This window comes from Selaginella moellendorffii, unplaced genomic scaffold, assembly GCF_000143415.4.
Source record: "Selaginella moellendorffii unplaced genomic scaffold, v1.0 SELMOscaffold_13, whole genome shotgun sequence".
Taxonomy (NCBI): domain Eukaryota; kingdom Viridiplantae; phylum Streptophyta; class Lycopodiopsida; order Selaginellales; family Selaginellaceae; genus Selaginella; species Selaginella moellendorffii.
In genome coordinates, this window is record NW_003314274.1 from 2,473,084 (window position 1) to 2,496,287 (window position 23,204).

At 52.0% G+C, this 23,204-nt stretch overlaps 6 protein-coding genes across 7 annotated transcripts; 3 read left to right on the top strand and 3 right to left on the bottom strand.

Moving 5' to 3' along the window:
- The first annotated feature begins 443 nt into the window (after positions 1-443).
- On the top strand, positions 444-2,139 carry LOC9646308 (isocitrate dehydrogenase [NAD] regulatory subunit 1, mitochondrial). Of its 2 annotated transcripts, XM_024674899.1 has the most exons (5): positions 444-680; positions 780-1,197; positions 1,263-1,502; positions 1,561-1,639; positions 1,705-2,139. In XM_024674899.1, the coding sequence occupies exons 1-5, from the start codon at positions 604-606 to the stop codon at positions 1,986-1,988; spliced, it is 1,098 nt and encodes a 365-aa protein (XP_024530667.1). In that variant the 5' UTR covers positions 444-603; the 3' UTR covers positions 1,989-2,139. The 2 variants fall into 2 exon arrangements, with proteins under 2 accessions (XP_024530667.1, XP_002969878.2); XM_002969832.2 differs by having other exon boundaries at positions 444-1,197.
- A 117-nt stretch (positions 2,140-2,256) lies between these two features.
- Positions 2,257-4,736, top strand: LOC9645709 (pyruvate kinase isozyme A, chloroplastic). The gene is made up of 7 exons (XM_002969833.2): positions 2,257-2,994; positions 3,066-3,156; positions 3,218-3,411; positions 3,467-3,588; positions 3,660-3,903; positions 3,957-4,206; positions 4,269-4,736. Exons 1-7 carry the CDS (start codon positions 2,332-2,334, stop codon positions 4,568-4,570), a joined length of 1,866 nt encoding a protein of 621 aa, XP_002969879.2. The 5' UTR covers positions 2,257-2,331; the 3' UTR covers positions 4,571-4,736.
- On the bottom strand, positions 4,714-5,418 carry LOC9645710 (probable histone H2A variant 3). Its single transcript, XM_002970088.2, has 2 exons — positions 5,184-5,418; positions 4,714-5,117 (listed from the first exon to the last, which is right to left on the bottom strand). The coding sequence occupies exons 1-2, from the start codon at positions 5,307-5,309 to the stop codon at positions 4,818-4,820; spliced, it is 426 nt and encodes a 141-aa protein (XP_002970134.1). The 5' UTR covers positions 5,310-5,418; the 3' UTR covers positions 4,714-4,817.
- A 29-nt stretch (positions 5,419-5,447) lies between these two features.
- Positions 5,448-7,401, bottom strand: LOC112346282. Its single transcript, XM_024674896.1, has 2 exons — positions 5,840-7,401; positions 5,448-5,785 (listed from the first exon to the last, which is right to left on the bottom strand). Exons 1-2 carry the CDS (start codon positions 7,068-7,070, stop codon positions 5,481-5,483), a joined length of 1,536 nt encoding a protein of 511 aa, XP_024530664.1. The 5' UTR covers positions 7,071-7,401; the 3' UTR covers positions 5,448-5,480.
- Positions 7,402-8,097: 696 nt separating this feature from the next.
- Positions 8,098-22,354, top strand: LOC9646309 (dynein heavy chain 7, axonemal). Its single transcript, XM_024674923.1, has 41 exons — positions 8,098-8,500; positions 8,583-9,013; positions 9,078-9,437; positions 9,494-9,706; positions 9,767-9,918; positions 9,980-10,184; positions 10,246-10,650; positions 10,704-10,958; positions 11,018-11,170; positions 11,217-11,477; positions 11,528-11,791; positions 11,852-12,103; positions 12,166-12,756; positions 12,815-12,973; positions 13,023-13,253; positions 13,303-13,806; positions 13,863-14,135; positions 14,204-15,139; positions 15,194-15,391; positions 15,450-15,662; positions 15,714-15,961; positions 16,015-16,306; positions 16,355-16,525; positions 16,584-16,820; positions 16,872-16,970; positions 17,019-17,126; positions 17,180-17,323; positions 17,385-18,113; positions 18,174-18,355; positions 18,417-18,627; positions 18,681-18,863; positions 18,918-19,163; positions 19,220-19,369; positions 19,427-20,213; positions 20,267-20,362; positions 20,416-20,570; positions 20,627-20,865; positions 20,919-21,025; positions 21,086-21,554; positions 21,607-21,706; positions 21,762-22,354. The coding sequence occupies exons 1-41, from the start codon at positions 8,452-8,454 to the stop codon at positions 22,338-22,340; spliced, it is 11,637 nt and encodes a 3,878-aa protein (XP_024530691.1). The 5' UTR covers positions 8,098-8,451; the 3' UTR covers positions 22,341-22,354.
- On the bottom strand, positions 22,355-23,191 carry LOC9645711 (nudC domain-containing protein 2). The gene is made up of 5 exons (XM_002970089.2): positions 23,073-23,191; positions 22,874-23,022; positions 22,771-22,819; positions 22,576-22,718; positions 22,355-22,514 (listed from the first exon to the last, which is right to left on the bottom strand). Exons 1-5 carry the CDS (start codon positions 23,119-23,121, stop codon positions 22,431-22,433), a joined length of 474 nt encoding a protein of 157 aa, XP_002970135.1. The 5' UTR covers positions 23,122-23,191; the 3' UTR covers positions 22,355-22,430.
- Between the last annotated feature and the right edge of the window lie 13 nt (positions 23,192-23,204).

Here is a 23,204-nt window from a genome sequence, read left to right on the forward strand (position 1 = left end):
CCATAGCAGCCGCGACGGCCGGTGAATCCCACGCCGCTGCCACCTTGGAACCGGGATTGGAATCCAGCCCTGTTTTTGGCGCGGTCTCGTTCTTGCGCTCTTCGTCTCGATCAGCACTGATACTGTTCGTGTGGGGCAGTGGTTTGGGCTTGGAGACGGTGACCGAGACGGGGCTCGCGGATGGATCGCTGGGATCGAGCTTGACGTGAGCTTGGATCGCGATGCTGAGCCTGTCCACGGCCGGAGGAGCATCGCGATCGCCAGCATTTCCATTTCCAGTGGCGTGGTCGGTCTTCTTGGCGTGGCTGCTCCTTCTCTTCTTCTTGCCGGTGGGGAGCATGATGAGCGCGGGCGTGAGCGTGATCTTGTGTGAGGTCAGAGGCGATGCTTGGAGCGCAACACCCGCCATATCCCCCGCTCTAGCCCTAACCCTAAAAACCAGTCAAACCCATAGAAAAAGGCGAGCGATGGCACCACCGGGAGGGCGCTGGCGCCGCTGCTGCCTCCGCTAATTCTTTGTGGATCGGATCGGGAGGGGGGAGCGCGTGCGTGCGCGGGTGAGATATCCAGTCCATTGATCCATCGATCAATCGGCTAAAGGCGATGCTGCGGCGGGGTGTGGTGTCACTGCTGCGGCGGGCGCGAGGAGGGCAGCAACAGCAGCAGGGGCTCTCCAATGGGTCGGTTCCTCTCCATCCTCCCCAGGCGAGAGAATTAGGGTTTTGTGGATCTCCCTCTTCATCCTCCTGCTCGCGTCGTAATATCACGTACATGCCCAGGCCTGGCGATGGCGCGCCGCGGGCCGTGACGCTCATCCCCGGCGATGGCATCGGCCCGCTCGTCACGGGGGCGGTGGTGGAGGTGATGAAGGCGCTGCACGCGCCCGTCTACTTCGAGGCGTACGAGGTGACGGGCAAGATGGACAAGGTGCCGCGCGAGCTCATGGACTCTATCCGCAAGAACAAGGTGTGCTTGAAGGGGGGGCTCGCCACGCCCGTGGGCGGAGGCGTCAGCTCCCTCAATGTGCAGCTGCGCAAGGAGCTCGACTTGTTTGCGTCGCTCGTCCACTGCTTCAATCTCCCCGGCCTCAAGACCCGCCATGACAACGTCAACATTGTTGTGATCCGGGAGAACACCGAGGGGGAGTACGCCGGCCTGGAGCACGAGGTCGTCCCGGGTGTTGTCGAGTCTCTCAAGGTACTCCAATTTCTTCTCCTCTGCTTTGCTCGGCCGCTCCAGCTACGTTTCTTCTTGCGCACCAGGTGATCACGAAGTTTTGCTCCGAGCGGATTGCCAAGTACGCGTTTGAGTACGCCTACCTGAACAACAGAAAGACGGTGACGGCGGTGCACAAGGCCAACATCATGAAGCTCGCGGATGGCCTGTTTCTGGAGTCGTGCCGCGAGGTGGCCAAGAAGTATCCCGGGATCAAGTACAACGAGATCATCGTCGACAACTGCTGTATGCAGCTCGTGTCTCGCCCCGAGCAATTCGATGTCATGGTAACCAGTTGCTCCTTCCATTTCATTGCAGTGTTTTATCATCCACGAACCTGTGCAGGTAACTCCCAACCTCTACGGCAACCTTGTGGCCAACACGGCGGCTGGCATTGCGGGTGGCACGGGAGTGATGCCCGGAGGTAACCACGCACACCTCCTCTCTTGCAAGATTTGATTGACAGACGAGCGATTGTCTTGCTCGCAGGCAACGTTGGAGCGGAGCACGCGATATTCGAGCAGGGTGCCTCGGCCGGTAACGTAGGAAACGAGAAGCTTGTGCAGCAGAAGACGGCGAATCCCACAGCGCTGCTACTTTCGTCGGCGATGATGCTGCGGCACCTGCAGTTCCCCTCGTTTGCGGACCGGCTGGAGCAGGCGGTGCTAGGCGTTGTGAAGGATGGCAAGCACCGCACCAAGGACCTCGGCGGGAGCAGCACGACGCAAAAGGTGGTGGACGCGGTCATCGCCAAGCTTGCCGACAACGAGTAATACTGCCGCTGGGTATGTTGGTGTTCCAAAACTATCACCTAGCTTGCGTAGTCGCGGATCCAGATTCTATTTCTTTATTCTTAACCGAGACGAGACGCCGAGATGACCAAGGAATAAAACTTCGCAAACCTCGTGTCTGCGTGTGAGTAGATATTTTCGATGCATGGCTGGACTTGGGATGGACGGACGGGCAATTCTTGTATCGTCGTCGAGGCCAGGGGCAACGGACGGAGGGGGCGAGGCGTGGTTGCATGGTGGAGTGATTTAAACCTATCTAAATAAGAGGAACAAGAGAGGAGAGAAAAAGAGGAAGAGAGGTCGCTCTTAGTTGGCGGTGGTGGGCATGGCGACGGCGGCGGCTGCGGCGGCCTGTGCCGGGACTGGAAGCGGAGGTGGGGGAGTGTGGCGGCCATTCTCATCGCCATCAGTGCCATCTCGGGTGGTTTTGAGGGCTCCTCGATCTTTTCCTCTGTTTGCCAGCAGCAGTGGCAGCAGCAGCAGTAGAGCATGGCAAAGGAGCGTGCTGGCTATGGTTGCAAAGTACAAAAAGGATGGGATCTCGAGCGGTGCAGTGGATTGCGGCCTGGCAGATCCCGCCGTGAGCGGCACCAGCGGCAGCGATGGAGGCAATGGCGCTGCTGCTCCGTCCCGTGCGACTGGCCTGGCGAGCTCGTTTCCTTCCATTGCTCCCGGGATCGACGTGGACAGCGTGAGCGAGGCCGAATTGAAGGAGAATGGCTTCCGCAGCACCCGACGCACCAAGCTCATCTGCACGATTGGGCCGGCGTCGTGTGGCTTTGAGCAGCTGGAAGCTCTGGCTATGGCGGGAATGAACGTGGCGCGGCTCAACATGTGCCACGGCACGAGGGAGTGGCACCGCGGCGTCATCAAGAGCGTCCGGCAGCTCAACGAGATGAAGGGCTACTCGGTGGCGCTCATGATCGACACCGAAGGCAGCGAGATCCATATGGGCGATCTGGGTGGAGTCACGTCCCAAAAAGCCGAGGTTGGTTTCTCTTTCTCATTTTTTGTTTCGTGCTTTTCGAGATCAACCGAGTGTGAGCTCGCCGGCCGCAGGATGGCGAGGAATGGACATTCTCGGTCCGGAAGTTCGATGGAGCTCTTCCCGAGGGCACTCTCCAGGTGAACTACGAGGGATTTGCCGAAGGTAAAGAAAGAGGAAGAGAAAAAGAGTGGTTTTTTATGCGATTGCTGCTGCATGCATACAGACGTGATGGCTGGAGACGAGCTGGTTGTGGACGGAGGGATGGTGAGATTTGAGGTGGTGGACAAGATTGGACCCGATGTCAAGTGCCGCTGCATCGATCCCGGACTGCTGCTCCCTCGGGCCAACGTTACCTTTTGGAGGAATGGCCGACTGGTTCGTGAGCGCAATGCCATGCTTCCCACCATCTCTTCCAAGGTCTGCCGCTTGTCGTTTTTTGTCACTCCTCTCCAAGCTTCGCCTCTGGCTCCAGGACTGGCTGGACATCGACTTTGGCATCTCCGAGGGCGTGGATTTCATAGCAATCTCCTTCGTCAAGACCGCGGACGTGATCAAGCACCTCAAGAGCTACATTGCGTCGAGGTCGACCAACAGGTACGCGTCATAGCCTTTCCTCACCTGCATAGCCCCTGAGAGTGCCTGCGCGGTGGTGTTGTGGCAAGCAGGCAGATCGGTGTGTTTGCCAAGATCGAGAGCTGCGACTCCCTCAAGAACCTCGAGGACATCATCCGCGTGGCGGATGGAGCCATGGTTGCTCGTGGCGACCTGGGAGCGCAGATACCGCTGGAGCAGGTCCCGTCGGTCCAGCGCGAGATAGTGACCTTGTGCCGGCAGCTGAACAAGCCCGTCATTGTGGCGTCGCAGCTCCTCGAGTCGATGATCGAGTACCCGACACCCACCAGGGCCGAGGTAAGCAAACGACAAGGTAAATGCTGCTCACGACACGACTGTTGCATGCAAAGGTGGCGGACGTGTCCGAGGCTGTGCGCCAACGAGCTGACGCGCTGATGCTGTCGGGGGAGTCGGCCATGGGCCAGTTCCCACTCAAGGCCCTGAGCGTGCTCCGGACGGTGAGCCTGCGGATCGAGCGGTGGTGCCGGGAGCAGAAGCGGCACGAGATGATGCGGCTGCGGGAGTTGTCTCCGCCATCGTCAGACAGGCAGTCGGCGGAGCGGGTGTCGGAGCAGATTTGCAACTCGGCGTCACACATGGGTGAGAAGCATTCTTGTTTTCTCGTGCCAGCTACGGGCTGACCAGTCTAGTGTCTGTACCAGCCAACAATCTGGGGGTGGACGCCATCTTCGTCTACACCCGCGACGGTCACATGGCGTCGCTGCTGTCGCGGTGCCGGCCCGACTGCCCCATCTTCGCCTTCACTGACACGACGGCGGTGCGGCGGAGGCTCAACCTGCAGTGGGGGCTCATCCCCTTCCGCCTCGACCTCTCCACGGACATGGAGGTGAACATCTTGCGCACCTTCTCGCTGCTCAAGGCCCGCGGCATGATGAACTCGGGCGACCTCGTCATCGCCGTCTCCGACATGCTGCAGTCGATCCAGATCCGGAAAATCCCCTGAGAGGCTTTTTTTTGTTCTTTGAAATCGTCGCGGCGCTTTTTGCTTCCCCGGTTTTGGATTGCTCACATACATCACGCGAGCTTTTTGAGCGAGCTGGCTAGCTACGTTTTACTTTTCTGTCGCTCCCAGAGGAGAAGATCACAAGAATAAATTTCCTTCCCTGTCATATATCATGTGTAGAACAGCAAAGGCAAAGAAAGGAGGCAAACGAGTTTAGCTACAGCTTGGAAAACACGAGATACATTGTCTAGTCCTTCTTGGCCTGCTTGTTGATGAGCGATTTGTGAATGTGGGGGATGACGCCGCCGCCGGCGATGGTCCCTTTGATCAAGGTGTCGAGCTCCTCATCCCCTCTAATAGCCAGCTGCAAGTGCCGCGGAGTGATGCGCTTCACCTTGAGATCTTTGCTCGCATTCCCCGCCAGCTCCAGCACCTCGGCGGTGAGATACTCGAGGATCGCCGCCGAGTAGACGGCCGCGGTGCCTCCCACCCTTCCGTTGGCAGTGACGCGGGACTTGAGCAAGCGGTGGATCCGACCCACTGGGAACTGCACACAAACACCCGCCACTCATCTCAGTAGCCAGCAACCTCTGTTTGGGGCACAAAGACGAACCTGTAGCCCAGCTCGAGACGATTTGGACAAGGGCTTCTTCTTGTCCTTGTCCGCAGCTGTGGACACCGCCGAGGGTCTGTTGCCCAGCAGCCCCTTTGCGCCCTTGCCCCCTCCTTGCACCACCATCGCTGCCTGCTTCTCCCCAGCACCACACAGCCCAACAAAGAGCAACGTGAGTGTGTGCCCCCCCCTGGGCCCTGGCTATGGAGCACGAGAGCTCTCTCTCTCTCTCTCTCTCTCTCTCTCTCTTTTTTAGGTCACAAAGCAAGGCCTACAGTGTGGATTTTGAAATTGCTATCACGGATCGCCACGTGTGCGGCCGCGATGGCGTGCGCAGGCTAGGGCAACAGCCACGATCGTCTCCTCCACTAGTCTCCTCAAGATGATGCACTCCACTCTTGCCGCCACCTCCTTCGTCTCCGCGCCAATTCCCACTGACCACCGCCGATCCATCGCCGTGACGATCGCGCTCCCATTGTCTTCCTCGTCCCCGCATTGGTGGGGCACGGGCCTTCGGGATGCTGCCGCTGCTGGTTCGTCCGCCCACAGAGCTCTTACCACTGCGCCTCTCTTGCGATTGCTCTCTCGCTCTCTTTGACAATCTGACAGGAACGTACTGTTGTCAGCTATGAACTGTGTAAGATCCTTCGCGTTACCTGGATCGTCTTCGCTCGAGTCGATGTGCGAGTTGTCCAGGACCGACACTGGGCTCGGCTGCTCGCTCTCGGCAACGCCATTGAGTGACACGATCTTCCCCTGCTGCGAATCTCTTATGTGAGGTGTTTGGAAACAGCTTTCGCGGATGATATCGTCAATCTCCTCTTTCGCCCTCGTGATGAGGTTGGCATTCTTCATGGTCTTGCTGCGCGGTGGCGACGATGGGTCGCACAATCTGGCTCTCGCAGACTTTGTCACTGGATCACGCTCCATGCTCGTCATGTCCAGTTCCATGTCGTAGGGAGGACGGTAAACTGGAGTTCCTCCGTCCGAAACACTTCGCCGGTGGTGGTGGTGTTGGAATCGAGGCGTTGTACTCTCCATCACGGCCCTGTCCCGGTGATGGTGATGATGAATATGATCGTATCCCCTCGAGTTCGCCATGGTGTGATCCACGGACCTGGATCGAGCGTGCCGGCATGTCGATCTGGTCCTGTCGCTTGGATCGTCTCGCCTCGTGCAAGCGCCATAGACATCGTGCCTGTTGCTAGTCGCAGCGATGGCGGCCGAGGTACTGTTGCTGAGGTAGAGGAGCTTCTTCTTGAGCTGCATCACGGCCTCGATGCGTTCTAGAGCCTGGTCACACTGTCTCAGGTGGTTCTCCATCTCATCCAGAAAACCTTGAGGATAAGTAGGCTCCATCGGATTCCTGGAATCTTTCATCTTCATCAGTGGATAAGGAGATGCTGTTGAGTAGGGAGTCCCGAGACCCATGAGCCGGGCAATGACATTGGACGTGGGCGAGCTGCATGAGCTATGGATGGCGCTCGTGGATCCGGATCGCGCCCTGTGGAAATGACCACTTGCCTGGAGTGGAGCTGCGTGATCGTCCGCAGCGTCGAGACTGCTAGTCCAGTAGGATGTGGAGGAGGAGGTGGAGTGTCTGGATGAGGTGCTGCTCAACAAGAGATCCTCTCTGTAGCTGGCGACCCCTGGAGCGTCCACGGAATGCCGGGCTGCCTGCTTCAGCTCACCGGGGAGAGGCTCCGCGAGCTTGGCCAGGACGCGCTCCTTGATGGACGCGTCCGAATGAGCAGCAGCCAATCTGGGCTCCGCCCCGCTCTTCTTCTCCCTTGCCTTTCTCCCGCTGCTCGTTGCTCTGGCCAGCATACTCCACCATGACCTGCGTGCTTCTTGGCCGTCCCTCGCCTTCATCTCCGTGCGCGGCATATCCCACTTCCTCCTTAGATTCTACCAGGGAGAGGTGGAGTGGAGAGATGCAAGCACAGAATTGCTTCAAGCACGGCTGCAGATCCCGTGTCTACATGTCCGGTTGGGGACAGGCTGCTACACTGTACTAGAGTGCGCCCAGCTTTATCAGGAAAAGCAAAGAAAAAGAAGGAAGAGCTGGGTTACATAATACAGGTCTTATCGCCTATCCAGGTATGAGAGCAACCAACCAACGAGATGCTAACCATCATCTGGCAGCTATTGTATTGCGAATAGAATAATCATCTGTTATATCAAACGAATATTGTATTGCTCGCAGCAAGACAACAAACTGCCTAGGTAGTGGAATGTTTTTATAATTTTCATCTCCTAAGCTGCCATCGTTGTTGGCTTAAAACCATGCATTTTATTTCCCCTAGAGGAAACTAAAGGTGGTTGAGGGTTAGGGGAGGGGCGCCAGGTTCCAGAGGGGAAGGAGCGAGCGCCCATGGCGTCGGGCGGCGGCGACGCAGCTAAGAATGCGCGGAAGCACCGCATCTCGTCGGCGACGGCGGAGCACATGGAGGATCTCATGGAGGCTGTGCAGAAGGCGAATCGCGCGGCGGGCGGATGGCAGTCGTCCAAATCCAAGGCGGCTCAGATGCTGTCGCCGCGGACGCCCGACGCCACACCTCCGCCGGAGCCCTCCAGCCGGAGGCTCCACAAAGGCAAGGACAAGCTTGTGGTGAGCGAGGAGGAGGAGGAGCAAGGGGGCGAGCGGAGCACCTGGCTGGGGAGGTATGGGGTGTGGCGTCCAGAGGACTCGGTTGTCAAGCAGGAGCCCGGGGGATTGTATCAATTGCCACAGGTTGACGAGCTCGAGGCTGTGTATCGGCTGCCCATCAAGCGGCCCCGAGCCAGGGAAGACAATGCCGGGGGTGCCATCATGTTCCAAGAGCACGGCTTCGCTCCCAAGGGTGTCAAAGAGATCGTCCCGCAGAAATGTATCGTCCAGGATGGTGCTTCCGTTCAGGGGGAGCTCCCGGACCGGGGGGCGTGGAACGAGGTGCTCGTCAAGGGGAAAGTTGGGACCAAGCGTGTCTTGACGGGACAGAGCTCCGGCTCGAGAAAGTTGCCGCACACTGAGGTTGAAGCGCAGAAGATCCTCGTCCAGGCCGGCCTCTCCGATGATGCCTCCACGGCGGGCGATCCAGAGCTTGCGCACATCACCAACGGGGACGAGGCTATCAAGTTCTTTGCGGAGCGGGAGGAGTCCAAGCCGGCTAAGTTCCTCTACTGCAACCGTGTCGAGTCTGGCAAGGTTTTCCGGCCATACGACCTGGATGTTGTTCCGCGGAACAAGGTTGCCAAGGCCGAGTATTTTACCATCTCCACGTACGGGATGATCCACATCGAGATCACGCCAGGTTTGATGATTCCACAAACACAAGGTGAGAAGAAATGACATGGTTTGAGGAAAATGACCATGCTTACGTTTGTTTGTGTGTGTGTATGTGTCCGCGATGGATGCAGGTGGTCAAAAAGAGTGCACGTTTATTGCTCACGAGGAATGGCTTCGCGAGAAGTCTATTTTCTCGTCACTCTGCAGGATTAAGTTCTTCGGAAAGTATCTGATCTACAAGTCTTTCACGATCTGGCGCAAGCACATCGGCCAGAGCAACTTCGCGCGGATAAGAAACTCCCTCATGTCCAGGATATTTGTGGCCAAGCCTGGCTTCCTGGCGGCTATGGTGCAGATTTACGGATACGTTTACGAGCTCACTGGGTTGGCTATGCTGCACCTTATTCCAAACCACCTGCATACCGTAGAAGAGTTTCTCGATCTCCAGTTTCAACAGAGGATCCACAAGTCGATGCCGTCTGTGGAGAACATCTCAGAAAGGATTCAGCAAGTACTTGGCAAGCTTTGCCAAGAGGTTAAGAAGCAGGCACAAATATTTCGGGTAAGCCAGCTTGAAAGGTCGATCTTGTATCACTCTACTCTTTTGTTTGTTATCTTTAACGCAGGAAAGTGTTCGGGACGAGGCCGAGCTAGATGATGTAGTGGGGGTTAATTTGCATCAATCCCGTGCCAATAAAGCTCAGAGCATGGTGAGCATCAAACACGAAAAGATTGAGAGGGCTAAGACATATCGTCGTGTTATAGCTGAAGAGAAACTTCTTGGCAACTTTATCCGTCTCATTGATTACATGCTAGTTGAAGGCCTCATTGCTCGTACTATCAACACAACTGACGAATTGCTGGCTCTTTTAGAAGCAACGAGAGCAACCAACACGGAGAAGGCATCCAAGGGAGTGTTCCTGAGCACTGTGTCGTTCGCGGAGTCCATGATGACCTTCAACCCCGACGAGGCAAACATTTTAAGCGTAAGTGGTTTCCATCTCGTCATTCAATGCCTGACATGTTTCCGTTATTGGTGCAGGTCCTCAACACTGTCATTGAGGGCGTAATTCAGATCGTTCAACAAGCACCTCGGATATTGTACATGAGAGTCTTTTCGTCCTTTTTTGAAGTCAAGTACCAGGGACTGAATCCTGTCGGCCTTATCAGAGAGACTAAACGGTTCTGTTCGCTGCGGAGTAGAATAGACCAGGTCGTTAAAAACGACTTCCAAGAGGCTAGAAGGTACGCACAAGTAAGTTGATTGCGGCATTTTCTGTTTGCTCCAACTGAGCCGTCTTCGTCTTGTCTTCAGATGTTCGAGGAGTATCGAGATCTGCATCTGTTTGGGCAATGCTGGGATCCAGAGGCTTATGCATCGGAGAAACGGACAGTTCGTCAATTTAGAGACGAATTGGCTCAACAGAGGGAGTGGAGAATTGAGCTGGAGCGAATGCGTATCGGATGGTGAGTTGGGACGTTGAGAATGCTGGATCCTTAGATACTGACGCATAATCCTTGAATGTAGTGTGATTGGAGTACTTCATATAGACTCTAAGTCTCTGAGAAACTCGCTTTTACCCGTGACCTCACGAACGCTGGACGCCATCAAGGGTCTCCTGCTTATTGCAGCAAGGGAAGAGACTATTAAAGTCTTAGCTCATTTTCAGGAGAAAGTGAAAGCCCTTGAAGTTCGGCCCGACGAGCTGGATGGTTTTGTGGCTTTTATCAGGGTATGTATGTCAGCTGATTAGGAAGTGAAAAAGAATCGATCTGACATGCTTGTCTTTACAGGTGTTCGATGCAACAATGGAAAAGAAAAAAGCATCGCTTGCTGAAGCAACCATTGTTGACGAAATGTACTCTCTTTTGGCGGGTTATGAAGTCAAAGTCCCAACAGATGACCAGATCAAGCTAGACGATCTACACGAGATAGTCCAGAAGTATGGTGACTCGATCGAGGCAGCCACCATCTATATTGAAGAAAATAGGACGGACATGATGGCCGACCTTGATTCGAAGGCAAATTCACTCAACGAGGAGCTGGTTGCGATTTTAGGCATGCTTCACCAGGAGAGGTTTTTGAGATCGGAGTCCGATCCATTTGAGATTGTGACGGAGATGGAACAAATATGGGACAGAATGGTGGAAATACGTGATACACTGGAGATTTATAAAGATTATCAGAAGCTCTTCCAGGTGAGGTGTTATTGGTGGCAACGGCCGCTAATCTACTGTTATAAATGTTTCAGATGGACATGGAAGACATGAGCAACTTCCTCATGACGGAGAAAGAATACAACTTGAGATATGGAGTGTGGAAGGCCCTCCGCGACTGGCTAGTGATGGTTAAGCAATGGCGGGAGGGTCCGGTGGCAAGCTTAAAAGCACCAGAAGTCCAGGGAAAAACAGATGAATACGCGAAAGAGGCATACAAGATGGGAAAAGCAAACAAAGAGGATACGGTGGTTTTCAGGCTGAAGGATGCGATTGACGATTTTAAGCAGGTGACTCTTCACAAACTTTTACGGTGCTCGTCTAACATGTGTATGTCTTCCTGCTGTAGTTGCTACCCTTGATAGAGGAGCTGGCAAATCCCGCTTTGAAAGATCGCCATTGGACTCAAATCTTCAAACAAGTTGGGCAGGAGTACAAGGACGGACTTGTTTTCTCGATAAACGACATGCTTGACTACAAAATCATGGATAAAATCGAAGAGGTAAAAGGTTGTGTGTGACAACAGCGTTTAAACCTTGGTCCTGTAGGTTCGTGTCATTGGAGGGGTTGCAAGCAAAGAGTTTTCGTTCCAGAGAACATTGGACAAGATGGAAAAAGATTGGGAAGGTGTCGAGTTTATTGTTCTTCCGTACAAGGACTCTGGAACCTTTATCCTTGGAGGACTTGATGACATACAAACTATTCTGGATGATCAACTCGTGAAGATTATGTCCATGTGTGCTTCTCCGTTCATTAAGATTTTTGAAGGCAGGGCTGTAAGGTGGAAGACGCTTATGATTAACATGCAGGTAATCCTCCTACTCTTTTATTTGATGAGATCTTACTGTGTTCATAACAGGACCTTCTTGATAACTGGGTAGAGTGTCAAGCAACTTGGCAGTATCTTGGGCCTATCTTTGGGTCCAAGGATATCATGAGGCAGATGCCCGAAGAAGGAGAAAAATTTCAGACGGTAGATGCAACCTGGCGAGATGTTATGAAGAGAACGGTTGCCGCTCCAGGCTGCATTGAAACTGCAGTTGATGTGGAACGATTGGAGAAACTGAAAGAAGCAAACAGGCTGCTCGAGATTATCAATAAGGGACTGGCGTCATATCTCGAGGTTCTGTCTCTCTCTCTCTCTTTGTTGACGTGCATGAGGGCTTTAACGTAAAGTCTACAGGTCAAACGGGTGGCATTCCCCCGCTTCTTCTTTCTTTCAAACGACGAAATGCTTGAGATTCTCTCCGAGACTAAGGATCCACTTCGAGTGCAACCACATCTTAAAAAGTGTTTCGAAGGGATTGACACACTTCGATTTGAGCACAATATGGATGTCACGGGAATGATTTCTGCAGAGGGTGAAGTAGTTCCTCTTGTCGAAAAGTTCAATCCTAAGGCTGCGCAAGGGGCCGTAGAGAAATGGTTGTTACAGGTAAGGCGATTCCGTGTTTCTTATTTTTCAAATTCCTTACCCCTCCTTTTTGGGGAACTCAGGTCGAGGAAGGAATGCTACAGTCCCTTCAGGAACAATGCTCAAGCTCAGTTATCTCATACGCGGAAACGGTAAGGGAAAAATGGGTTCTTGAGTGGCCCGGACAGATAGTTCTTGTGGTTAGTGCCATCTATTGGACAACAATGGTTACCGAGAGCATTCTAGCAGGAGGCAATGCTGTCAGAGAATGTGAAAAGGCTTGCACAGAGCAGCTTGGTCGAATCGTTAATCTGGTCAGAGGAAATTTAACAAAGCTCAACCGTGCAACGCTCAGCGCGCTCGTGGTGATGGACGTCCATGCTCGAGATGTCGTCACCATTCTAGCCAACGCTAAGGTTGAGAAGGAGACGGACTTTTTGTGGCAAAGCCAGCTGAGGATATACTGGGAAAAGGACACTTGCTTCGTGCGGATGATGAACGCTGGTGTGGAGTATGGCTACGAGTATCTGGGAAACTCCAGCCGGCTAGTTATCACTCCTCTAACCGACCGGTGCTACCGGACTTTAATGGGCGCGATACATCTGAATATGGGTGGGGCTCCAGAAGGTCCTGCAGGAACCGGAAAGACAGAGACAACAAAGGATTTGGCAAAGGTTTGAAGGTTTCATTCTCGTGTTAAATCCGGTTTTTGACATATGCAACATTTTCCAGGCACTTGCAAGGCAATGCGTGGTGTTCAATTGCAGTGACAGTTTGGACTACCTGGCCATGGCTAAGTTTTTCAAAGGTCTTGCTGCTGCCGGTGCATGGGCTTGTTTTGACGAGTTCAATCGTATTGATTTGGAAGTCTTGTCCGTCGTCGCGCAACAGGTTGGTCTGCACGACGTTTTTCTATTCGCGACTAAGTTCCCACATGCAGGTTCTCGAAGTTCAACTTGCCGTGCAGAACAAAGTGAAAACTTTTGTATTCGAGGGAACTGAGCTTACTCTGAAGCCTACCTGTAATGTGTTCATCACAATGAATCCTGGATATGCTGGTAGAAGCGAGCTGCCGGATAATCTCAAGGCCCTTTTCCGGACGGTGGCGATGATGGTTCCTGATTACGCTATGATAAGCGAGATTATGCTCTACAGTAGCGGCTATTTGCTAGTAAGGCCATTTACTAGACATTAAAAGCACAACTTATTTCTTTTTCCAGGCAAGGGATTGTGCCAGAAAAATTGTCGCGACGTATCGACTTTGCAGCGAGCAGTTGTCGAGTCAGGACCATTATGACTACGGTATGAGAGCAGTGATGGCGGTGCTTCGCGCTGCTTCGAACCTGAAGCAACGTTATCCTGATGAAGAAGAGTTTATACTGATGCTCCGATCTATCATCGACGTGAACTTGTGCAAATTCCTTTCCCAGGACGTTCCGTTGTTCAACGGCATTGTCTCGGATTTGTTTCCAGGGGTAGTGCTGCCAGAGCCCGACTACACGAACCTGGACAAAGTCATTAGAGATAACTGCAAAAAGTTTAATCTCCAACCAACACCGTATTTCAAAATCAAGATCATCCAGCTCTATGAAATGATCATTGTTCGTCACGGACTCATGCTCGTCGGTTTGTCGTTCTCGGGGAAGACTTGCGCTTTGCGAGTGCTCCAGGCCGCTCTAACAGATCTGGCAGAGCAGGGACTTGATAACGAGAGGAGAGTTCAGGTACTAACCTGCTTGTTAAGATTCTCTCTCGGTAACATTTCTCTATCATCTGGAAGATTGCGACGGTGAATCCCAAGTCCGTCACCATGGGACAGCTTTACGGTCAAGCAGATCCCATGACTCAGGAATGGCTGGACGGAGTGTTGGCAGTGCGCTTCCGGGAGCAGGCGTCAGATCCTTCAAACGACCGAAAGTGGCTCGTCCTTGACGGTCCGGTGGATGCTATTTGGATCGAGAACATGAACACTGTGCTGGACGACAACAAAAAGCTGTGCCTTCCAAACAGCGAGATTATCCAAATGTCGTCGTCTATGAACATGATATTTGAGGTAAGTCGCAAGCTTTCTAGGCTTTCAGATGGAACGTAACAAGTTTTGTTTCTTCAAGCTCGCTGCAGGTTGGCGACCTCGCAGTCGCGTCTCCGGCAACTGTAAGCAGATGTGGAATGGTTTATCTTGAACCCCATCAAATGGGATGGCAACCACTGATGCTGTCATGGCTGGACACTCTCCCTGCATCGCTTCAAGGTCCTATAAGGACTCATCTGCAAGGCCTCTTCGAATGGATGGTGACGGCTTGCTTGAGATTTGTCCGGAAGAGCGTCAAAGAGCTATCGCCTACATCCGACGCAAATATCGTGGTCAGCTTGATGAGAAACTTCTACGGGCTTATTGACGAGCTCAAACCTGAAGAAGCGGGCAAGGCATTTGGCAAGGAGAAGCTTGGAATATGGGTGGACTCGATATTTCTCTTCTCCCTGGTGTGGTCTATTGGTGCCACCGGTGATAACGAGGCACGCCAAGGATTTGATGCTTTTCTGAGGCAGCTGGCTGCCGGTGAAGTTCCTGAAGGATACGAGCTGTGGGTGCCATCAACACACGTTGATCTCTTTACGAAGATCATGCCCGATGACGATGGTGCTACGGTCTATGACTTTCTATTCGACAAAGAAAATGCGGCCTGGCTCCTCTGGACTGCTACCATTGTCCCGTTGGAGATTCCCCAAGGCGCCATCTTCAGCGAAATCATCATCCCAACGAAGGACATGGTGAGATATACGTTCTTGTTGGACAAAGGTATACAGGCCAATTATCCTGTGCTACTGGTCGGCTCAACTGGAACGGGAAAGTCCGTTTACATCAATCGCCACCTCTCTCTGGGCCTGCCGAAAGAGTTCTTTACAACCATCTTCGTTTGTTTCTCGGCTCGTACCTCAGCAAACATGACACAAAATCAGATCGATGGCCAACTCGACAGAAGAAAGAGAGGCATTTACGGCCCTGTTCTTGGAAAGCGGTGCATTATCTTTGTGGACGACCTCAACATGCCACAGGTGAGCATCGCAGTGTGTTTGGCGTGCCTTTACTGAGTCTGTGTAACTCTGCAGCCCGAAGTCTATGGTGCACAACCGCCTATTGAGCTCTTGAGGCAGTATATGGACCATGACGGATGGTATGGGCGTGACAATGTGTTCAGAAAGATTGTGGACGTGCTGTTTGTTGCCGGCATGGGTCCACCGGGGGGAGGACGAAACTTTGTTACTCAAAGGTTTTTGCGTCATTTCAATGTCGTCGGCGTCGCTCAGGTATCTGTTTGGCTGTCTGAGCGTGTGTATAACATTGAGGGATCATGAGTTTCTGCAGGTGGCGGAGGACTCCTTGCGTCTTATATTTAACACTATTCTCAATTGGCATCTCACTATAAACAACGAGTTTCCTAAAGATGTCATCTACCTGCAACCTGCGGTGATCAACGCTACGATGGATGTCTTCAACGAGTCGAAAGCACAGCTACTGCCAACGCCGACGAAATCCCACTACACGTTCAACCTCCGAGATTATGCCAAAGTCATACAGGTGTTTAAATCGATTTTAAGAAAACATTATCCTGACTCGTACATATGACAGGGAATGATGTTGCAAGATTCCTCAAAAGTCCCGGTTGGCCGAGAAGGTGCAAGGCAGCACGTACGGTTGTGGGTACACGAGGTCTTACGTGTTTTTTACGATCGCCTGGTTGATGATCAAGACCGAGACTGGCTACTCAAGTACTTAAAAGAGCTCGTACAGACTCGGTTTAAACAACAATTCGACGAGCTCTTTGGTCATCTTCTTGGCGAAAACGAGCTTGAAATTGGACAAAACGAGATGCGAAGGTAATGTATCTGTGTTTCCTAAAGCGTATGATCTATAATAAAAACACACGCAGGTGCTTTTTTGGAGTCTATATGAACGAAGACGTTGAGTCAAGAGTATACGAGGAGATAACAGACGTGCCCGAGATCATAAGTTTGATGGAAAACTATCTCACGGATTACAATGGCGTCAGCAAACGCCCAATGAACCTCGCAATTTTCTTGTTTGCCGTGGAACATGTCTCCAGGATATGTAGAGTTTTAAGGCAACCTGGGGGTCACATGCTGCTGGTTGGTGTTGGTGGTAGCGGCAGGCAAAGCTTGACAAGGCTCGGTGCTTCTGTGTCTGCTATGGAAGTCTTTCAGGTAAGCAGCGTTTCGAAATGACAACTTTCTAACTAGCTCTTGTACCAGGTGGAAATTAGTAAAAGCTATACAAAAGTCGAATGGCGAGAAGACTTGATAAGCTTTCTGAAGAAGGCAGGAGCAGCTCCTGGCCTGCCAAGCGTTTTTCTCTTCAGTGATACCCAAATTACAGATGAGGGATTTGTTGAAGACTTGAATAATCTTCTGAATTCCGGAGAGGTGTCCTTGACTGAATCAGCAAGTGGGCTCTGACGCAAGACGTTCTGCTTGCATGCAGGTCCCGAACATGTTTCCTAGCGATGAAAAAGCCCAGGTACTTGAAGCGACAAAGGAAAAGGCGGCCAAGTTGGGGAAAGAACTCGACTCGCCAATGGAGCAATGGAGATACTTTGTCGAGCAGTGCAGGCAAAAGCTCCATGTCATCTTCTGCATGAGTCCCGTGGGACAAGCATTTAGGGATCGATTAAGGCAATTTCCTTCGTTGGTGAACTGCTGCACTATCGACTGGTTTCAGGTAAGGACTGCTAGATATTGTTGGGAGTTACTTATGCTCATCCTTGAATAGGAATGGCCCGTGGATGCTCTTGAGGCTGTAGCCTATAAGTTTCTTAAGGACATGCCGCTGGAGGATAAAGCAAGGGCAAGCATTGTAAAGATTTGCAAGGTATTTCTTTTCGTCTAAAGATATGTTTTAATACTGGATATGTTCCAGGCATTCCATGAGAATGTGCGCGAGTACTCTCTTCAATACAAGCTTAAGCAGGGGCGGCATAACTATGTGACTCCTACGTCCTACCTTGAACTTATCTCGACATTTCAGGTGCGTGGTTTGCGCGGTAATATCCACATTTGTCTGATGAATGTGAACCGCAGACGCTACTACAAACCAAACAAGAGGAAAAACTAAAACAGAAGAGAAGGTACGAAGTAGGACTCGAGAAGCTCCAATCTAGTGCAGAGCAGGTCGCGGTCATGCAACAAGAGCTTCAAGATCTTATGCCGAAGCTGATAGTTACAGTAAGTATTGCGCGTTGTATGTTGCATCCTCTACTTAATGATGACTCCCGCCTTACCTTAGGTAGAAGAAGTGGAAAAACTTATGGCAAAAGTCGAGAGAGAAAAGAAAGAAGTGGTCGAACCAAAGAAGGCAATCGTGATGAAGGATGAGGCAGAAGCCAGCAAGCAGGCAGCTGAAGCTAAAGGAATTAAGGACGAGTGCGAGGCAGTGTTGGCCGTCGCAATGCCTGTGCTGGAAGAAGCTTTAGCGGCACTGGACACGCTATCAGCCAACGACATCAATTACGTGAAGAAGCTTTCAAATCCGCCGGCTGCAGTGAAGCTGGTGATGGAAGCTGTTTGTGTGATTCTCGACGTCAAGCCTGCAAAGATTCCGGACGGGAAGGGTGGGACGCTGATGGATTACTGGAAACCATCAGTCGTTTTGCTGAACAACAAAGACTTTCTTCAAAATCTGAAAGATTATGACAAAGACAATATCGAGGCCAAGATTATCGCAAAGATCCGAAGTCAGTATACGAGCAATCCAGAGTTTACACCTGCAAAAGCTGCTAATGCGTCGGCTGCCGCTGAGGGACTTTGCAAATGGATCATTGCAATGGACAAATATGATACAGTGGCTAAGTTTGTGGCACCAAAGAAAGCAAAACTTAGAGAAGCGGAGGGTAAATACGAAGTGGTGATGGTGGGGTTAAGGGCTAAGCAAACAGAGCTTAAAGGTTTACTAGATAAGTTGGGTCAACTCGAAGAAGAGCTTGATGCGAACATGCTGAAGAAAGAAAACCTTCAGGTAAAATCTTGATTTCCATACACACTTTCACCTCTACATTTTGTCTTTTCACTTCTGCAGCATGAAGTGAAAATGTGTACTGTCAAGCTAGAGAGAGCTGAACAGCTCATCGGAGGACTTGGAGGGGAGAAAACACGGTGGATTGCTGCGGCGAAGCAGCTAGGAATCGAGTACGTGAATCTCACAGGCGATGTTCTAGTGGCTTCAGGGATAATTGCCTATCTCGGTGCCTTCACTGCCGGGTATGCCTTCGGTTTTGTGTTTCTTTTCCCATGCAGAGTCATCCCTGTGTGTGTGACGCAGGTACCGGATTGAAATTGTCGACCTGTGGACAAAGCTTGTTCGCAGTGAAAACATTCCGCGTTCGACATCCTTCTCCTTCTTTGATATACTGGGTAATCCAGTGCATGTCCGCGAATGGATGATAGCAGGGCTGCCAAACGATTCGTTTTCAATAGAAAACGGCATCATAGTTGCGAATTCTAGGCGGTGGCCGCTTATGATCGATCCGCAGGTATCTGCTGTGGTTGGCCATTTGTCTGCGTACTTGATGGTTTTGTTTGCCAGGGACAAGCCAACAAGTGGATCAGAAATATGGAGAGGGAACGAAACCTGCAGATAATCAAGCTGCTTGGTGGTGGTGACTACATGCGGATCCTCGAAAATGCCATCCAGTTTGGATTGCCAGTGCTCCTGGAAAACGTTGGCGAGGAGTTGGATCCATCCCTGGAACCTTTACTGCTGCGGCAGGTAAGAGACAGCCTTTGGAAACCTCTTCTCTGAGGAGCAACATCTGTCGTGCAGATTTTCAAATCAGGAGGCATGATGTGCATAAAACTGGGAGACACGGTCATTGAGTACAACAACGACTTTAGATTCTACATAACTACAAAGTACCGCAACCCGCATTACTTGCCCGAAACGGCTGTCAAAGTGACCCTCCTGAATTTCATGATCACCAAAGATGGTTTGTCAGACCAACTCCTAGGTGTGGTTGTCGCCAAAGAGAGGCCCGATTTGGAGCAGCAAAAGAACGAGCTTGTGGTTCAGGTGAATAATTGTCTAAGTCACCATCGTTCAACCCCAGCCTCTTGTGTATTTCTCAGGGCGCGGAGAACAAGAGGAGGCTGAAAGAGCTAGAAGACAAGATCTTGGAAGTGCTGTCTAGCAGTGAAGGCAACATTCTGGAAGATGAGACTGCTGTGAAGATTATCTCAGAGGCCAAAGTCGTCGGTAATGATATCACCGTCAAACAGGTGCGCGCTGAATCTACTGTCCAGCTCGTGGCTGTCAACTTATATCGTGTCTCGCAGACCCTGGCTGAGCAAACGGAGAAAAATATTGACGAAGCTCGAAAGGGTTACCAGTCTTGTGGAGAGTATGCTGCCATACTGTTTTTCTGCATCACGGACCTTGCAAACATCGATCCCATGTACCAGTACAGTCTACCATGGTTTTCATCGCTTTTCGTCATATCCATCGCTTCAAGCGAGAAGAACCCGGACCTGATTAAACGCTTGGAGATTATTCAAGACTTCTTTCTATACGTCCTCTACAACAACGTGTGCAGATCCCTGTTTGAGAAGGACAAGCTGTTATTCTCGTGCCTTTTAGCTTCAAGGATCCTTGAGATGAAAGGTGAGATTTCGGTCCCAGAGTGGATGTTTTTCCTCACAGGAGGGGTGGCATCGTCGCCCGATCGTCCAAATCCTGCTCCGGAATGGTTGCTGGACAAAGCATGGGGTGAACTTTGCAGGGTGTCCAAGTTTCCCGCATTTGCCGACCTCAGTGACCATGTGATAGCCAACACGGCCGCGTGGAAGGCCATGTTCTCATCACCGGAGCCACACATGGAAAGAATTCCAGGAAAATACGACGACGTCACCTCATTCCAGAAGCTGCTCGTTCTTCACTGCATTCGACCAGACAAAGTTATTCCGGGTATACAACGCTTTGTGACTGAGAAGCTGGGGGAGGAATTCGTCCAGCCGCCGCAGTTCAACCTTGCCTCCTGCTACAAGGACTCGAGTGCAACGTGCCCCCTCATCTTCGTCTTGTCGCCGGGGAGTGATCCCACCGCTGCTCTCCTCAAGTTTGCAGGTACTGTCCGTCCTTCACCCTGAACTTGATCTCTACAGCTCTTGTTATTGCAGGCGACATGGAAATGGGAGACAGGCTTGCTCCCATTTCTCTTGGGCAAGGCCAAGGGCCAAAGGCCGCGACGATGATCACCGATGCCATGGCAACAGGTTCTCAAAACTATAAGACAATATTAACTCTAACGCGGCGGACTTGCAAGCAGGTTCATGGGTCCTCCTCCAGAACTGTCACCTTGCTCCGTCCTGGATGCCCGAGCTCGAGAGGATTTGCGAGAACGTTCCTGCTGAAGTTCATCAGGACTTCCGGCTCTGGATGACTTCCTATCCAAGTCCCAAGTTCCCTATAACAGTTTTGCAGGTTTGGTGCTCCTTTCAAATGTGTGCCTGATCTCTTTAATCGCATGATCGATCCAGAACGGGGTGAAGATGACGAATGAGCCCCCGAAAGGCCTCAGAGCCAACATGCGAAGATCATACGGCCTGGATCCAATATCAAACGAGGAGTTCTTTGAGAGCTCCAACCAGCCCGAGGTTTTCAAAGGCCTCCTGTTCGGTCTCACTTTCTTCCATGCCGTTGTGCAAGAGAGGCGTAACTTTGGACCTTTGGGGTGGAACATTCCATATGGGTTTGATGACGGAGATCTGAGAATAAGGTAAAGCTTGACACTGTTTTAGCGACTGAACTCGAAACTTGTGACTTCTACAGCGTTCGCCAGCTACATATGTTCATCAATGAGAGCACTCCTGGTCAACTTCCATTGGAGGCACTGAGATACGTGACTGGAGAATGCAACTATGGAGGACGAGTTACAGGTCTGGATTGTACAGTCTTTTGTCGACTCTTGTGCTCAAGAAAATCTCTCCTCTGTGCAGATGACAAGGATAGGCTGCTTCTAAACACCATCCTCCGCACAGTTTACTGCCCTGAAATGCCGCAGCCAGGGTACAAGCTCTCTGAGTCTGGCATCTACCAGACACCTGAGCCTGGGAACTGGGAATCCTACGCCAAAACCATCGACACATTCCCAATTATCCCGGGGCCCGAGGTCTTTGGCTTGCATACCAATGCCGACATAACTAAGGACATGAACGCCACGGCTTTAATCCTCAGCTCCTTGCTCGCAACCTCGGCCGCTATGGTGAGCGCAGGTGGCGGGGGCGGCGGGGGTGACGGGGGTGGTGGCGAGGGGGGAGTAGCGGTGGTGGTGAGGGAGATACTCAGGATTCTTCCTCCCAACTTTGATATCGAGGCTTGCGAGAGGAAGTACCCGGTTCTTTACGAGGAAAGCATGAACACGGTGCTGAGCCAGGAGATGACTCGGTTTAACAAGCTCCTCGACAGGTTGGTTTGGCAATCTTGTGTTTCTTCTTTTTGCTACAGCTCTCCTTTACAGGATTCGGGGATCGCTCATCAACATGGAGAAAGCGATTCGCGGAGTTGTGGTTATGTCTGCCGAGCTTGAAACGGCCTATAAGAGCATGATGATCAACCAGGTGCTTTTCTCTTGTCACTTTGACGAAATGTTCCCGAACTCTCTTTGTGGACCAGGTACCCGCGCTGTGGCAGAAGGTGTCGTACCCATCCCTCAAGCCACTCTCTTCCTACATCACCGATCTCATGGAGAGGCTGCACTACTTGCAAGACTGGTACGACCATGGCGTCCCCGCAGTCCACTGGGTGAGCGGCTTCTTCTTCGCGCAGTCCTTCCTCACGGCGGCCATGCAAAACTACGCCCGCAAGCACCGCTACGCCATCGACACCCTGGGCTTCGACTACTTCGTGGTGGATGGCGAGCCAACGCAGGCACCGCGGGAGGGAGTGTACATCAAGGGCCTCTACCTCGAGGGCTGCGCCTGGGATCCCGTCAACAAGTGCCTGTGTGAGTCGCAGCCCAAGGTGATCTTCGTGCCGGCGCCAATCATCTGGCTCAAGCCCGTGCTCCAGTCGGACATGCGGGACTTCAATCACTACAACTGTCCGGTGTACCGGACAATGGAGAGGCGAGGTGTTCTTGCCACGACTGGCCACTCCACCAACTTCTTGATGTATCTCAAGATGCCCAGCAAGGAGCCGGCCGATCATTGGATACGTCGAGGAGTCGCCATGCTCTGCTCGCTCTCAGACTAAAACCCAGACGTAAGAGCGCTAGAGAATGTACATATGTATATATATATATATATCTATGCTCTGGTTACGTTAGAAAGGAGCCACCTAGCGCTAGTGTTTCATACCACCCATGAATGTTTTCGGGTTAGGACACTGGCCACTGAATTCTGCTTGCGAGAAATCAAATCCCGGGTGCTACACACGCGATGGAAACGATAAGAGAGAGAAAAGGAGAGAGAAGGCCCTTGACTTGTACCTCTTCCTGGAAGCGTTCAAGCATTAGTCGACGCTTCTCCAAATCTGCCGAGTAAGGATCCAATTGTCCATGTCCCTCAATCGCGGTTTGCCACGGCTGGCCCTTGTCTCGTTTCTGGAGATTAATGTGCAGAGTCTCGTCCTCTGAGGAAAAAAGAGTGAGAATGGACCGCGCTCTCAATGGAGGCGGGCGTACCTATTGTCCAGAACGAGCCATCCAGCTTGACAGGGCCCCCTAGATTGTGCTGGAAAGCGGCATAGCATGGTCAGGCAGCGCATACAACTCAAACTCGGCTTACATTGAGGTATGGCGGATTCCCTTTGATGCCGACTTCCACATGTTGCAGCTGGATATTGCAGGAGAAGAGCTTCTTGGGAATTTGCTTGGGCAAATCGATGTAGATATTCACCTCGTCCAGCGTCTGATCCCACTCGTAGATGGTCTGCCCTGCACATAGTTAGAGCTAAGTGCCCGGCAGTGGAGGGAGGCGGGCATACCATTGTGGACGAACTTGTGGCGCTTGTCGGGGGCGAGCTTGTCGGACATAGCTGCTCTCGAGGAGGACGCGCCCTAAAATGCTGTGCCCTACTTGATGTGTCTCTGGAAATAAGTAAACGATTTCCGGCGGT

What these genes read in the sequence shown, in the direction of transcription:
- LOC9646309 (XM_024674923.1), top strand. Translation starts at nt 8,452, where the DNA reads ATGATCCACATCGAGATCACGCCAGGTTTGATGATTCCACAAACACAA. An exon ending in CGCTTATGATCGATCCGCAG is followed by an intron (nt 18,628 to 18,680) that starts GTATCTGCTGTG and finishes TTTGTTTGCCAG; the next exon opens with GGACAAGCCAACAAGTGGAT. An exon ending in AGAACGAGCTTGTGGTTCAG is followed by an intron (nt 19,164 to 19,219) that starts GTGAATAATTGT and finishes TGTATTTCTCAG; the next exon opens with GGCGCGGAGAACAAGAGGAG.
- LOC9645711 (XM_002970089.2), bottom strand. Translation starts at nt 23,121, where the DNA reads ATGTCCGACAAGCTCGCCCCCGACAAGCGCCACAAGTTCGTCCACAAT. An exon ending in TGGCTCGTTCTGGACAATAG is followed by an intron (nt 22,719 to 22,770) that starts GTACGCCCGCCT and finishes TTTTTTCCTCAG; the next exon opens with AGGACGAGACTCTGCACATT. An exon ending in TTGAACGCTTCCAGGAAGAG is followed by an intron (nt 22,515 to 22,575) that starts GTACAAGTCAAG and finishes TCGCGTGTGTAG; the next exon opens with CACCCGGGATTTGATTTCTC.
- LOC112346282 (XM_024674896.1), bottom strand. Translation starts at nt 7,070, where the DNA reads ATGCCGCGCACGGAGATGAAGGCGAGGGACGGCCAAGAAGCACGCAGG. An exon ending in CTCGAGCGAAGACGATCCAG is followed by an intron (nt 5,786 to 5,839) that starts GTAACGCGAAGG and finishes CGTTCCTGTCAG; the next exon opens with ATTGTCAAAGAGAGCGAGAG.
- LOC9646308 (XM_002969832.2), top strand. Translation starts at nt 604, where the DNA reads ATGCTGCGGCGGGGTGTGGTGTCACTGCTGCGGCGGGCGCGAGGAGGG. An exon ending in GTGTTGTCGAGTCTCTCAAG is followed by an intron (nt 1,198 to 1,262) that starts GTACTCCAATTT and finishes CTTGCGCACCAG; the next exon opens with GTGATCACGAAGTTTTGCTC. An exon ending in CCGAGCAATTCGATGTCATG is followed by an intron (nt 1,503 to 1,560) that starts GTAACCAGTTGC and finishes GAACCTGTGCAG; the next exon opens with GTAACTCCCAACCTCTACGG.
- LOC9645709 (XM_002969833.2), top strand. Translation starts at nt 2,332, where the DNA reads ATGGCGACGGCGGCGGCTGCGGCGGCCTGTGCCGGGACTGGAAGCGGA. An exon ending in TCACGTCCCAAAAAGCCGAG is followed by an intron (nt 2,995 to 3,065) that starts GTTGGTTTCTCT and finishes CGCCGGCCGCAG; the next exon opens with GATGGCGAGGAATGGACATT. An exon ending in TTCCCACCATCTCTTCCAAG is followed by an intron (nt 3,412 to 3,466) that starts GTCTGCCGCTTG and finishes CTCTGGCTCCAG; the next exon opens with GACTGGCTGGACATCGACTT.
- LOC9645710 (XM_002970088.2), bottom strand. Translation starts at nt 5,309, where the DNA reads ATGGTGGTGCAAGGAGGGGGCAAGGGCGCAAAGGGGCTGCTGGGCAAC. An exon ending in CGTCTCGAGCTGGGCTACAG is followed by an intron (nt 5,118 to 5,183) that starts GTTCGTCTTTGT and finishes GTTTGTGTGCAG; the next exon opens with TTCCCAGTGGGTCGGATCCA.